Source organism: Nicotiana tabacum, chromosome 12, assembly GCF_000715075.1.
Source record: "Nicotiana tabacum cultivar K326 chromosome 12, ASM71507v2, whole genome shotgun sequence".
NCBI classification, from domain to species: domain Eukaryota; kingdom Viridiplantae; phylum Streptophyta; class Magnoliopsida; order Solanales; family Solanaceae; genus Nicotiana; species Nicotiana tabacum.
Window position 1 is genome coordinate 125,546,670 of NC_134091.1, and position 13,937 is coordinate 125,560,606.

A 13,937-nucleotide genomic window follows, 5' to 3' on the forward strand; every position below is an offset into this window, starting at 1 on the left:
TAGTCGTAGTACTTATTTTAACATGATTTAGTAATTTTAGATTATGTTTATTTTTATTATGACTTATTAATTAGTAATATTTATTTTATGCGATTTGTTGAGTATTTTAGTATAATCATGACTCGTCTCACATTATTTTGTATTATTTTATTGGGTAATATCTTATATAGTTTTATCCTACTAGGACCTAAGAAATAATAGAACACAAATTATAAATTTTATGCTATGAAGATTTTGTCAGAAAAAACCCGAAAAATCCGAGAAAACCGAAAAATCCGAGAAGAACCGAGATTAAAAAATCCGACTTTTGTTGGTTTGATTTAGTTTATATATTTAAAAATTCGAGACAATTGATTTGATTTGATAATTAAAAAACTCGAACAAACCCGGCATATGTACACTACCCCAACCTACTAAAATTTTGTTCAAATGGCGTGTGGACTGCCCACCAGAACATAAGCACACTGGGTCAAATGGCTACCAACTGGATTGTCGTGACAATATTACCCTCACATGCTTATTATTCAACTATAAATTTAACCTTATATAGGTGGCATTTAACAACAATCCTGAGGACAATTTAGACCAAAGACACAGACAATATGGAGGTTAGGTAACATGAACCTTTGGACTTTTGACAAATGATTATCATCAGATGTAATATGCCAGAGAAAATTACAAAAATAGTTCTTTATATTTAAGGGTGGTCTAAAATAGTCCGTTAAGTATATACTTGAACAATTTTAAGCCCTTTTTTCTGAAATTGAGCATTTTTATCTCTATTCTTTAGCAGAATTGGGTCATGAGAAGCACATGGACTGTTTAAACTAAATAAACCATCAGTACAAACTTCTCTAGATTCATTTCCCGAATTCAAATCGTAAGAACTATTTTTATAACGAAAGAAAAGGAAATTTTTAGGCTCGAATTGGGTAATGAAACCGAAGAAGTTCGTTCCAATAATAATTGGAAAATCTTATTCAAGGCAAATGATTACACTTTTCGTTTCTTTCAACCTTAATCATATGAAATAGCGAATGAACCAACATTCATATCTCATTTGAATCATCAATAACAGCATTTGTTGATGAAATCTTACATGTAAAAAGTTTTCCTAAGGTACAAATTTGGGGGGGGGGGGAGGGAGGGGGTGAATAAGGAGAAGCATGTGTGGATGGTTGTCTCAGATTAAACAGCTAACATACTTCTTACAAGCCAATTCCATCAAAGATAACCACCGTCGTGTGCTATAAATATAATGGAGATCAAAAGTGTTCAGTTTTTGTAAACATAAAGAACTAAAACTGCTCAGATGCATATTTAGAGGACTATTTTACACCAACCCCAAACATAAGGGACTAGTTCTGTCATTTTCTCTAATATATTGCCATGACCACCTACAAAGATTGGAACTTTCAAGTTTTAAGACACCAAGATCGTTGAAAGATTGAATCTTTTCTTGTTTGATCTCTCAAATCTGTGCTAAATTCGTCGAAATATCGATCTTTCTTAAAACCCCAGTTGATAAAAATGCATGATTTTTGCTTCACAATCCCATATGGTTTAATTCTTGTATGTGGTGGTATTATAGGATATTTCAAGAAAGGAAGCACAGCTTCACTGGCTGGAGGTTTGGGTACTGGATTTTTGCTCATTTTAGCTGGTTACTTGAGTCTTCAAGCATTTCACAAGCGCAAAAATTCTTACTTTGCCTTGATTCTTGAAACTGGTATAGCCTTTCATTCCCTTAACTGATTAGTATGGATTCATATAGCTGACCCCAACTTGTTTGGGATTGGGTCGTAGTTGTTGTTGTAGTATTGTAACCATAACTCTTTTGTAACATGACAGCAAATGTAATATAAAAAAAAATCTATTATATGAAAAAAAAAATCCTTTTCGGCTTTTCTTGAGCTGAGCGTCTATCGGAACAGATTATCCACCTTCGCAAGGTAGGGTAAGGTTTTCGTACACACTACCCCTCCCCAGACCTCACTTGTAGGTTTACACTATTTTTTCTGTTGTTGTTGTTGCTGTTGTATAAATAGTACTAAGACCCAAATAGAGCATTCATGATATTGAGGATTCATACAGGCAACCCCAACTAACTTCGAATCGAGGCGTAGTTGTTGTTGTATATGAATATCACTGGAATAGAAGGCAATGGGTCCATCCGAACCTGTAGCCTACACTTTGATCTGCCTACAGTTTTCATTCTATGATATGTTGATACATAGTGAAAACTACGGGTTCGGCCAAACCAGTAGCTTTGGCCTAGACGTTGTATGTGTTGAGAAATCCACTAAATATGTACAAATGTTAAATTTTGAACCCAGTAATTAGCACTGAGGTCGCTGTACTAAAATTCCAAACCCATAAAGCTCAAATCTTGAATCTGACTCTGCTGATACAGTAGTAAGTCCTAATATCTATCTGACTATCTACTGTATAAGGTCTGGTATTTGCTGCTCTACTTTAGATCTAAGGCGGAGAAAGCTTTTTTCCTTGATTGTTTGTCTCTGTTTGATAAAGTTTGTGTGAGCTGTATGTTTTGAAGCAGAGGATAGACGTTGGTTTTGGATTGTGTTTATTTCTCTTCTGATATTTTTATAGGATGGTTTAATTGTTTAGAAACTTGTCCTAGTAGCTCCTCTTATGTTTTACATTTTCATTTTCATTTTCTGTTTGTTTTGTTTGATAGCATTTAAATTGGTCCTTCCTACAAAATGAAGAATTCTTGATTGTTAGGCTAAGGGAAGTGAACAATGATGCTAAACATATGAGAAACTAATGGGTAAGTTTCATCCGAATAAGTAGCGAAGCGTAATATGATTAATCTATTATAGTTCTGAACTAACTAGAACAAATAGAAAATGATTAAGTATTTCTCCATCCCTTGCTTTCATGTACTCTTTCTCGTACTTTTTATCGGAATGACAATATTTAGGCGATGTGCAACGCCGATCATTCTACATCCATGGCAAAAGCAAAAATAGTCACATATTCCATTTTGTGCTTTATCCATCCCCACCCCCACCCACCCCCATAGAGAAAGGTGAATGCTAGCTACCAGAATCATAACGAGCAAAGTGTGATAACCATAGGGAGATAAAAGACAATTTTTCCCATTACCAATTTATCAATAACTCTTAATACAGCTATAAAGGATGCATAAAGAATGTTTTTAAAGGAAAACAACGCATCAATTGCTTTAACGAGTCCTCTATAATGATTCATTAGCTTCCGGCCTAAGGTCACATTCTTTACTGCATATGTTTATGCTAACCTTGCACTGCGTACGTCTTAAAAACTCACTGTTGTAAGCACTCCTCTTCATCTCCCTACTTTTTTGTTCAATTTTATTCAGCATATTGCCTAGAGTTTCAAAGCCGCAATAAGCATATTTTCACTCAACTGCAATAAATGTGTTAAAAGTTTTTGTTTGTTTGAAGTCCGCAAGGTCATATTCTGATTTAGAAAGATAAAAAGCGAAATCTTCATTCATTTTCTTGCCATCACATTGAACTTCCTTTTTTCTTTTTTTGGCTTGAAACAGCTTGTGCTGCCGTGTTAACATGGGTCATGGGACAGCGGTACATGCAGACTTCAAAGATAATGCCAGCTGGCGTTGTTGCTGGTATCAGGTAACTTCATATAGAAAGCATGCCATACAAGTTTTGTTATTTACTTCGTGGTTTCTGCATTTCATTTATCTGTTCCGTTTAATTCATAAATATATTGGATTTGGGTGGCATGGTTCATTTGATTCATATTTCATATAATATGTGAAGTTGCTTTATCGTGGGTGCGAACTGAACATTAGGTTGCTATGTGCAGTGATGTCAACTTTCCTAGAGGCGTCAAACATTACCTCTCATTTTGTATTTCTTCATTTTACGTAGACATGCATCTAAAGATTCAATTGGTAGTTGAATTGTCCAAGTAGTAAATTAACTTTTGTCCATAACCTCTTCACCCACTTAACCTTTTCAATGCAAGCTCACAAGTTACATCTAAATGTAAAAAGATTTCTCTGATTTCGTATATGGTGGATAGTCAGACAGAAACTTTCCCATCTCTAAGTGTCTGTGGTTACATGAGGAACACTGAACAATTTCATAAGTTCAGCGGTTCTTTTCATATCCTACGGATCACAAAACAATTTCATTTGTAGGCTGACTAAGTAGCTTATTTAACTCTATTTCTCCTACAAGTGTTTTAAGACTCTTGCTAGAATATAAGAAAGACCAAGCAGACGTCAGTGCTGAAGTTTGCTTCAGGTAATCAAGCAGAATATGTGGCGGAATACATAGACAGCCCCTCGGACTTGCCAAAAAAATTCATTTAGACACCTCAAATAAGGGTGTGACTTTTTTTTTTAAAAGAAAAAAAGATTTTATTGATAAACAATTGTGGGTTACAACTCTGTTTATCTCTTGATTCTTTCCTTCGATTTGTTATCCGTAATTCGAGGGCCTTAGCGGCGTATTTCTCGAACGTAGGATGATATGCATCTTCTTGATGTATTTGATGATCAAGAAGCATGTAGCAGCACTCCATTTGGATCTTGAATTAGTGGTGCTAGAACTTTGAGCAAGACATATTTTTAATCTCTTAATGAATTGAACACTTAATGTAAGTGCAAAATGTGCCTCTCGGAACATGTGTTCCCATTATTACAGATTTATAGTAGCTTGAACCATCACCTTTTCCTTCTGAGGTTGCAATGTGTTTCGTGTTTTTTAGATGAGTAAAGGGGACCGTAGGTTCAGTGTCTAGGAGGACTACTGCCAATATGATCAATATAATATACAAAGAAAATTGGGGAAAGGGTGGTTTTGCAAGCCGAGTTGCATGATCTCTCGACAAAACCTTAAAGTTGATCGTAAAAAATTGATTATGGATTATATATGTTGGAAGATACAACAAATTTTCATGCTTGGTTTCCTATTTCATTGATGATTCATTGGTTGTACTGATTGTTCACAGAGAAGAATGTCTTGTCTGGAAAATCTATATTGCAGATATGATCATAGAAGCTTTTTATCTAATAATGGGGTTGACAGTACATTTATTTTGATCGTCTTTTGCAGTGTGGTAATGACTGGATTTTACCTGTATAAGATCACCACCGGTGGAAATCATTTCCCGTCTAAAGCCGAGTAATGGCATTTGACCATAACGTGGGGTTCCAGTTCGATACTGTGTGTACATGAGAAGAGCTGGGATTCTTATTGTGAATTGCTGTATACAGCCACCTGACACTTTTTATGTTATTTTATTTTTATTTTTGAACTGAACAGCATTGTCTCAATGAGTAGAATTTCAGTCTGTGTTACTCTTCCTAGCATTTTCTCTTTGATCAGCCTTTGAATTTGCAGCTGTGGTGTAATTTCTGGCTGTTAAATCAGTTATAACCAATAACTGGCATCTTTAGTCAAATTAAACTTAGCATTAAACAACTTCCCGGTCTTGAATTAAAGCTTGGGCAGAAGAATTGGCTGATCCTATTAATGACTATGCAAAAACCACTTGGGAAAGAAATAGATAACACGTTGATAGATACACAATAAGACAGTGCATCCCTGGTATAAATGAACTAGTGGTCAGTCAGACAAACTCAGATATATATAGAGGATTCATATAGTCGACATTAACTAGTCTAGTTTTCATATAGTCGACGTTAACTAGTCTAGAATTGAGAAGTAATTGATTGATTGATCAACATTTACATTCCTTTTTGGGGGCAGGGAGTATTCTGTCACTGATTAGTGTTAACGGGTTTTAGGTAAATCTTATGCAAACCTTATGTAAGTAAATCCACACCAGTATTACTCAAATGGGAGACATAAGGAGCAAGATACCTGGCTTATGTTTCAAACAGTATGACTTAACAATTGCACAACTGAATGAGGCTACTTATATAATCCTCCATAACTCTTATAACGCCAATTTGGCCATTTTGTTTAAGAAAAATGACGCATCAACAAACAATTCAACAGGAATAACTACAAGCAAAGTCACATTCTTTCCCTGCATTGTACACCATAATGATATGCTATGAAGTTCAAATTTGGAGAAAGCTCATAAAAACAGGCAAGTCATTTCAGATATATGAAACAAGTTTCATACAACAATCAATGATTCAGCACTAATTTCGCTGTACGGATTACATAAATAGGGCAACATTCTAAGATATGCAAAAGCTGCATATCAAAAGCTTGTTAGACCAAGGGAAATGGAAAAAGACTGCATCTCTGCGAGCAATCTATCCTCCAAGTTCTGGTTATGAAACCTTTAAAGGAACAGTGGTTCGAAAGCGCGAAAGATCCTCAGATCTGAATGAGGAAAACACTAAAGAGTGTCCGCCCCTACATAGGAGGAGATAGAGGACACACAGGGGAACCAGTATCGACGTCTGCCATCTATGTGACCATCATCAATCATGGCAAGTCCTTCCTGTATGATACATGTGACCCATTTGTTAGCTCCAATCACAAAGGATCTAGAAGGAAATATTTAGAGCCTTGCTGGGAAAGATGGGAGAAAAGAAGTAAAAGGAATGACCTCAATTACTTACCTCTAACAGTGTTTCAAGCGCATCAGTTGCACGACCTAAAGACCAGGTTAGGCGTCTTTGTACTTCATCAAATGCGAAAGATGAACGATGAGAGTGGCACCTCACCTCCCTTAGCCCCTGCTTTATAGATATATATATATATATATATATATATATATATATATATATACACACACACACACACACATACATATACATATATTATGCCAATACTAGGCAATGTTTCAAACTAAGTGCTGACAATCTGAGGAAACCTTTCAACACTCATGGATTCAAAGGAAAATGAGATGGACAATTGAGTGAGTACTAAAATCAGATTTCTTTCAAGAGGCCAAGATAGAGTTGAGGACTGATTGAAGAAACCAATCTTTAGAAATACAATGGGGAAATAGTTATTGCATCAAGTGGAAGTGCCAATTTGAGCTGCATGGAAATTACCTAACTAAAAAATTTATCCAAAGAGAGAAACTACCTAACTGCATGAATCTGGAGGAAACATAAAGTACAAAGGTAATACCTGGGCCAGCTCTAAAATTTCATTGTGATCCTTATTCAGTTCAGTAGGGACAGATCTAACAAGCTTTCTCTTTCCCACTGTAATCACCTCATAACCACTACCTAATACCTGAAAGATGCAATTAAATGTTAGTTTACAGTTCGTTGCAACAGTAACAAAACACACACCAGCCCCAAAAAATGAGCAGTCATTACACGCTCAAGATAAATGATGAACTTTAAAGCATGTTTTACACAGCTTTGCATTTCTCCTATCTTCCATCTAAATGAGAGGGATTGCATGAGCAATAATGACCTGCCCATATACATTCACCATTAACTTGGGTGCTTCATGTGCTAAGGACCTATAAAAACTCAAGAAACAGAAAGAATAATTTTTTGCAGTTTACATTTTTTTTGTGACATGCGTGTGGTTTAGAGTGCAGATTCTTTTTTCTATTCATTTTGGTAATGGAGCAACTAGAAAAATCAATATCTTGGTATCCAAATGCGAAACATGATCCTCGTAACTAAACGTGCAAAGCACTAAAATGTGAAATATGCTCTTCAGCTTAAATGGAAAAGGATGATCCCCCAGATTTAGCGCCAGCTGCTTCGATGTATCATTCACTTACTGCCAACTGAAACGTAAAAAGCTTGAGCCAGTACCTTCAGCTTGCTAATAGCCCGCAAGCAGTCATCCTCAGATATTGTCTCACGAGCAGCTTTACGTCTCCGACCAAGCAGTTTACAAAGATCATCCAAGCTTATCAAACCTCCGTTGTGGGGTCTGGTAGCCAAGCATACTTCAATGATCTGTACCCCTGCCTAGACAGGTGGGTTTCACTTAAATCCAGCTCGTATAGATATTATCCACAAATGATAATACTTAACTAGGAAACAGACAATAGCGATGCTGCGATCTACCAAATGTATTAATACTGCTCAAGGTTTGATGTCAACCAATCATATAGCAGTGGGAAGTAGAACTGTCGCGTTCGTTTGTTTTAATTAAAAAGGTATGAAAAGGAAGTAGAACTGCCACATTGCAGTATAGATCTAAAAATGCAGTGTAAAATACTATGTAATGTTCCTCTCATGCACTATTAAAAAGTTCACAAGCACGTCTTGCAATAACCGAAATTACCAAGGAGGTTGATACCAACCAAGTTCATAATAGAAGTCGCCAATCCCCAATAATTCTGCCCAGAAACCCTTGTTTGATGCTAGCGGATCTACTCCAACTTTAGCACACATCTCGTGGAACTGTGCCCTGAATGCAGGATTCTTGCGAATGTCATTCTGCAAAATAAAACAAGGAATAACCAAAATTTTCTCTTTGTGACAAAAAAAGGTTTAGTTAAACAAGTAAAAGCATGTTGATAAATTTCAATTAGGAAGTACCGTAGAAGCACAATGCACAAGGAACACCTCTTTTACAACACTCCAGTTAGACAAGAAAAAGAAAAAGATTTATCAAGCTCAACAGCCCTGATTGCTGCTCAGACTTTAGAAATATCACGCATTTGACAAATTAACCCATCTTATCTCTTGATACTATCCCAATAGTATGATCTTTGAGAAAAATAAAAATGGGGGAGTTCAATTATGATCCTTTTGCCGAGATAACTGCACATAAATCCCAAATCGACAATGAATATCTAAAGTTACATCTTTTCATGTCATTTCTGGAATTATCAACAGATGGCCAAATTAAGATAACTTAGAGGCATACATGCTTCCTCGGTACTTATTTCTAACAAGCATATATGATTCCTTTTGTCTCAATTTAGATGAGACAATTACTTTTCTTTCTTTTTGATGACGTTGGTGTCTGGGCTAGTTTGCGTGCACCTTAATTATTCTATTAGGTACCAGCTACCTCCCACCAATACAGGTGCCGAGTAACTCTACTCACCAAGCTTAGGCAGATAGGAAAAATCACCAAGTGTTTTTTTGCCTCGGCTGAGATTTGAAACTGATATCTCATGGTTCTTCTCCCACTTCAGTGACCAATAGGCTACAGCCTCGGGTACTAGAGTTAAATAGTTCTTTTTCAGCCATGGTTTTTTCAAATTTTTACAAGTACTTATAAATAAAATTATGATTCAAAGTACTTTTTCTGTAGTTTATCAATACATAGGTTTTTATTTTACAAAATTAGATGCTTTAATCATCGTACTCCTAACATATCATTAAATCAAGGACGGGCGGAATAACTGATTAGGTTAAAAACAAAAAATAACTTAAACAATCGGAAAAAAAAAGCTTTAAATTAATCACTAAAAAACACAATAATGCAAAACCTTGTGTTTGCGAGCAAAGTCTTCAAGCTGAGAGCGAAACGTAGCGAGCTGCTCTTTCATAAGATCAGTTCTCAATTTCGCCACATTTTCCCCTAGCAATCGATATTGATCCTACAATTAACATCGCCAGAAAAACGGAGATTATTAAATTTAAAAAAAGTACGAAAAGAATGGAAAAAGTCAAAATAAAATTAGGTCACAAACTCTAGCCGCCGCAGCGTTCTGCAAACCTCCGATTCCCGGTCTCCGCCTCATCCTTCAGCTGCTGAGAGAAATTCTGTGAAGTATTCCTCGTCTCCCCGTAGCTGTTTTTCCTTCTTTTGTGAAAGAAAAAGCAGTAACAAATATCTCTTACTTAAAAAGTGTTATAAATACTATATTATATTATATTATGAATGTTTATTTGGTACTCTGTTGTAAATAAGCTTCCTCAAAAAGTTTATCCATATATATTTCGCCATAAATATATTTATCTATCTAGTAATCTATTGGAAATAAGAATACTGAAGAAACTTATCATTTTGGTACTCCGTTATGATAAACATTACCCCGATAAAAGATTATTTATATTTGGTACGGTAGCAGCTTACAAGCAACTTACACAATAACTTACAAGCAGGTTACACAACAACTTGTTGTAGCAGCTTACACAACAACTTGCAATAGCACCTTACAAGCAGTTTACACAACAGCTTCTCTTCTTCAGCCTATCTTCTTCTATAAATAGATGAGTTTTCAGTTCATTATGTACATAAGTTTGAAATTTGAATAATATATCATTTTCTCTCTATACTTGTCTTTACTTTACACTCTTTATTTTATAACACGTTATCAGCACGAGACTCTGCCATCTCGAGCAAATACTTTGAAAGTATCAAAGGTACGAACTTTCTTTTTCTAAATAATGTCAAATCTTTCTAAACTTGAATTTGTAGCCCTGAAAATATCGGGCAAAAGTTACATGTCTTGGGTGTTTGATGCTAAAATTCATCTTGATGCGATGGGTCTGGCAGACACCATCATGGACAAAAATCAACCATCAAACCAAGACCGTGCAAAAATAATGATATTCCTACGCCATCACCTTGATGAAGGCTTGAAAATGGAATATCTCACTATTAAAGATCAGTCATACTGTGGAATAATTTGAAAGATAAATATGACCACTTGAAGATGGTCGTTCTTCCACAGGCACATTATGATTGGACTGAAAGCCGACCTACCGGTTCTTGTCCATTTCCTGAAGTGAATGAGACGAACTTACACCAAGCTAAGCGTGGAAGAGGACGTGGCCCCAGTCGTGGTCAGGACCGTGGTCGTGAAAGAAACTCTAATCATGGTAATAATAATGCACCAAAGAATCCTCTTCACCACCAGCAGTGGAAAAGGAAGGAACATAAGCATAAAGCGGTGCAAGCAGCAAAGGCAGAAAATGCGTGTTATAGATGTGGAGGAAAAAGGCACTGGTCACATACTTGTCGTATGCCAAAGCACTTGGTTGAACTGTATCAAGCCTCCCTGAAGAAGATAGAGAAAAATGCTAAAGCAAATTTTATTTCTGAAGATAATTTATACTTCATGCATTTGGATATAGTTGATTACTTTGCACTCTCGGAAGGAGAAACAAGTCATGTGATCGGTGATGAATATGTAGAAATGTAAATATTTTAATTTTTGTTGTGTGTAATAGATAGTATGGTTATGTAATTGTTGTACATAAATAAAAGTTATGCTTTGATAATGATGTTTACTATCATATTTATTCTGTTTATGTTATTTTGAAGAATATGGATAATTCTCAAATTATGATTGGATCAAAGACCAATCATGAAGATATTTGTGTAATTGATAGCGGAACATCTCATGCCATATTCAAAGATGAGAAATACATTTCTTATTTGCATAAGGAAAAAGCAAATGTTTCAACAATTTCTGGTAATATAAGTTTGATTGAAGGCTCCGGAAGAGCCACTATATTTCTGTCTAAGGGAACAAAACTTATAATAGACAATGCATTATTCTCCTCCAAGTCCTGAATAAACTTGTTGAGTTTTATAGATATCCGCCGAAATGGGTATCATGTTGAGACGACAGATGAAATGAATATGGAATATCTCTGTATTACAAAGAATGTTTCTGGCCAGAAATGCATTGTAAAAAAGTTACCAACTCTATCTTCTGGCTTATACTATTCAAAGATTAGTACAGTTGAAGCACACTCTATCGTAAATCAGAAGTTTACTGATTCAAATATATTTGTACTTTGGCATGGCCGTTTGGGCCATCCTGGATCAATAATGATGAGGCGAATTACTGAAAATTCGAGTGGGCATCCATTAAAGAACCTGGAGATTCTTACAAATAATAAATTTTTGTGTGATGCTTGTTATCAAGGCAAAATGATCGCTAGACCATCACCAATGAAGGTTGGCATTGAATCCCCTACCTTTTTGGAACGTATATATGGGATATATGTGGACCTATTCACCCACCAAGTGGGTTGTTTAGATATTTTATGGTCCTAATAGATGCATCTTTAAGATGGTCTCATATGTGCCTACTATCATCTCGCAACCTGGCATTTGCAAAGCTATTAGCCCAAATAATTCGATTAAGGGTACAATTCCCAGATTATCCCATAAAAGCTATTCGCCTTGATAATATTGGAGAATTCTCATCTCAAGCTTTTGATGATTATTGTCTATCAGTTGGGATAAAAGTTGAACATCATGTAGCTTATGTTCATACTCAAAATGGCCTTGCATAGTCATTTATTAAACGCCTGCAATTGATAGCAAGACTATTACTTATGAAAACAAAATTGTACGCTACTGTTTGGGGCTATGCTATCTTGCATACAGCATCACTTATCCGTTTCAGACCGACACATTATAATAAATATTCTCCGTCACAATTAATTTTTGGTCATGAACCAGATATTGCCCATCTACGAATTTTTGAATGTGTTATATATGTGCCAGTAGCACCACCACAACACAGTAAGATGGACCCATAAAGAAGGTTAAGAATATATGTTGGGTTTGAATCACCCTCTATTATTCGCTATTTTGAACCATTGACGGGAGATTTAGTTACTGCTCGATTTGCAGATTGTCGGTTTGATGAAACAAATTTCCCACAATTAGGGGGAGAGATAAAGAAAATCAAAAGAGAAATTGTGTGAAAAGTTTCATCGTTATCTCATTTTGATCCACGTACCCTATATGTAATCAGGAGATCTAGAAGATCATCCATTTACAAAATATAACAAATCAAATGCCAAACGCATTTACTGATTTGAATAGGATAACTAAGTCACATATCCCTGCAGAGAATGTGCCTATCCGAATTGATGTCCCAGCAGGACCATCTACTAGCATGAGAGCTAGTAAACCTAAAGCATGCCTGAAACGTGGTAGGCCTTTGGATTCTAAGGATCGAAATCCTCGAAAAAGAAAATCGACAAATGATAACTATACTATGAAGGGATCTCCTGAAGAGACCTAAGATCTGATTAGTTCAGAGAATCCTGAAGAAATCAATAAACCCAAGACTCAAGTGAGCGAGGAACTTTTAATAAATTCTACTGGTGATGGGATTAATTTAAATCGATCTAAAATAGTGGTGGGTAATATTTTTGCATATAATATTGCACGTAATATTATGAAAGATAGTGGGGATTTTGAACCCCGATCTGTCGAAGAATGTCGACAAAGATCTAATTGGACAAAATGGCAAGGGGCAATTCAATCAGAACTGAACGCACTTCCTAAAAGAGAGGTCTTTGGACCAGTAGTCCAAACACCTGGTGGTATAAAATCAGTTGGTCATAAATGGGTTTTTGTGCGCAAAAGGAATGACAAAAATGAAGTTGAAAGATACAAGGCTCGTCTTGTCGCACAATGATTCTCACAATGTCATGGAGTCAATTATGAAGAAACATATTCACCCGTTATGGATACCATAACATTTTGATATCTCATCAATTTAGCCTTACGTGAAAGGCTTGAAATATATCTAATGGATATGGTTACAAATTATCTGTATGAGTCACTTGATAATGAAATTTACATAAAAATCCCTGAAGGATTTTAAATGCCTAACGTATATTCAAAAACTCAGAAAATGTACTCAATCAGATTATAATTTTTTTGTACGGTTTAAAGCAATCTGGGCGTATGTGGTATAATCGTCTCAGTGAATATTTGCTGAAAGAGGATTACATAAATGATGTTATTTGTTCATGTATTTTTATAAAGAAAACGGCATCTGAATTTGTTATACTTGCTGTCTATGTTGATGACATAAATCTTGTTGGAAATCCAGAAGAGCTCCAAAAGGCAATTGAATATCTTAAGAAAGAATTTGAGATGAAAGATCTTGGAAAGACAAAACTTTGTATTGATCTGCAAATTGAACATTTAGCAGACAGGATCTTTATCCATCAATCTGCCTATACAGAAAGTGTCTTAAAACGCTTTTACATGGACAAAATGCATCCATTGAGTACACCAATGGTTGTTCGATCACTTGAAGTGAACAAGGACCCGTTCCGA

At 35.7% G+C, this 13,937-nt stretch overlaps 2 protein-coding genes across 2 annotated transcripts; one reads left to right on the forward strand and one right to left on the reverse strand.

Moving 5' to 3' along the window:
- Nucleotides 1-1,405: 1,405 nt before the first annotated feature.
- LOC107806224 (protein FATTY ACID EXPORT 5-like) lies at nucleotides 1,406-5,345 on the forward strand. The gene is made up of 3 exons (XM_016630348.2): nucleotides 1,406-1,729; nucleotides 3,557-3,644; nucleotides 5,094-5,345. The coding sequence occupies exons 1-3, from the start codon at nucleotides 1,531-1,533 to the stop codon at nucleotides 5,164-5,166; spliced, it is 360 nt and encodes a 119-aa protein (XP_016485834.1). The 5' UTR covers nucleotides 1,406-1,530; the 3' UTR covers nucleotides 5,167-5,345.
- A 742-nt stretch (nucleotides 5,346-6,087) lies between these two features.
- On the reverse strand, nucleotides 6,088-9,744 carry LOC107806225 (vacuolar protein sorting-associated protein 22 homolog 1). Its single transcript, XM_075227049.1, has 7 exons — nucleotides 9,586-9,744; nucleotides 9,382-9,492; nucleotides 8,242-8,377; nucleotides 7,745-7,899; nucleotides 7,098-7,205; nucleotides 6,581-6,697; nucleotides 6,088-6,459 (listed from the first exon to the last, which is right to left on the reverse strand). The coding sequence occupies exons 1-7, from the start codon at nucleotides 9,634-9,636 to the stop codon at nucleotides 6,355-6,357; spliced, it is 783 nt and encodes a 260-aa protein (XP_075083150.1). The 5' UTR covers nucleotides 9,637-9,744; the 3' UTR covers nucleotides 6,088-6,354.
- Nucleotides 9,745-13,937: the final 4,193 nt, after the last annotated feature.

Coding starts and splice junctions, on each gene's coding strand:
- LOC107806224 (XM_016630348.2), top strand. CDS start 1,531: ATGCATGATTTTTGCTTCACAATCCCATATGGTTTAATTCTTGTATGT. Junction 1,730..3,556: donor TGCCTTGATTCTTGAAACTG/GTATAGCCTTTC, acceptor GGCTTGAAACAG/CTTGTGCTGCCGTGTTAACA. Junction 3,645..5,093: donor GGCGTTGTTGCTGGTATCAG/GTAACTTCATAT, acceptor CGTCTTTTGCAG/TGTGGTAATGACTGGATTTT.
- LOC107806225 (XM_075227049.1), bottom strand. CDS start 9,636: ATGAGGCGGAGACCGGGAATCGGAGGTTTGCAGAACGCTGCGGCGGCT. Junction 7,206..7,744: donor GGGCTATTAGCAAGCTGAAG/GTACTGGCTCAA, acceptor TGCATCTTTCAG/GTATTAGGTAGTGGTTATGA. Junction 6,460..6,580: donor CGCTTGAAACACTGTTAGAG/GTAAGTAATTGA, acceptor TGTATCATACAG/GAAGGACTTGCCATGATTGA.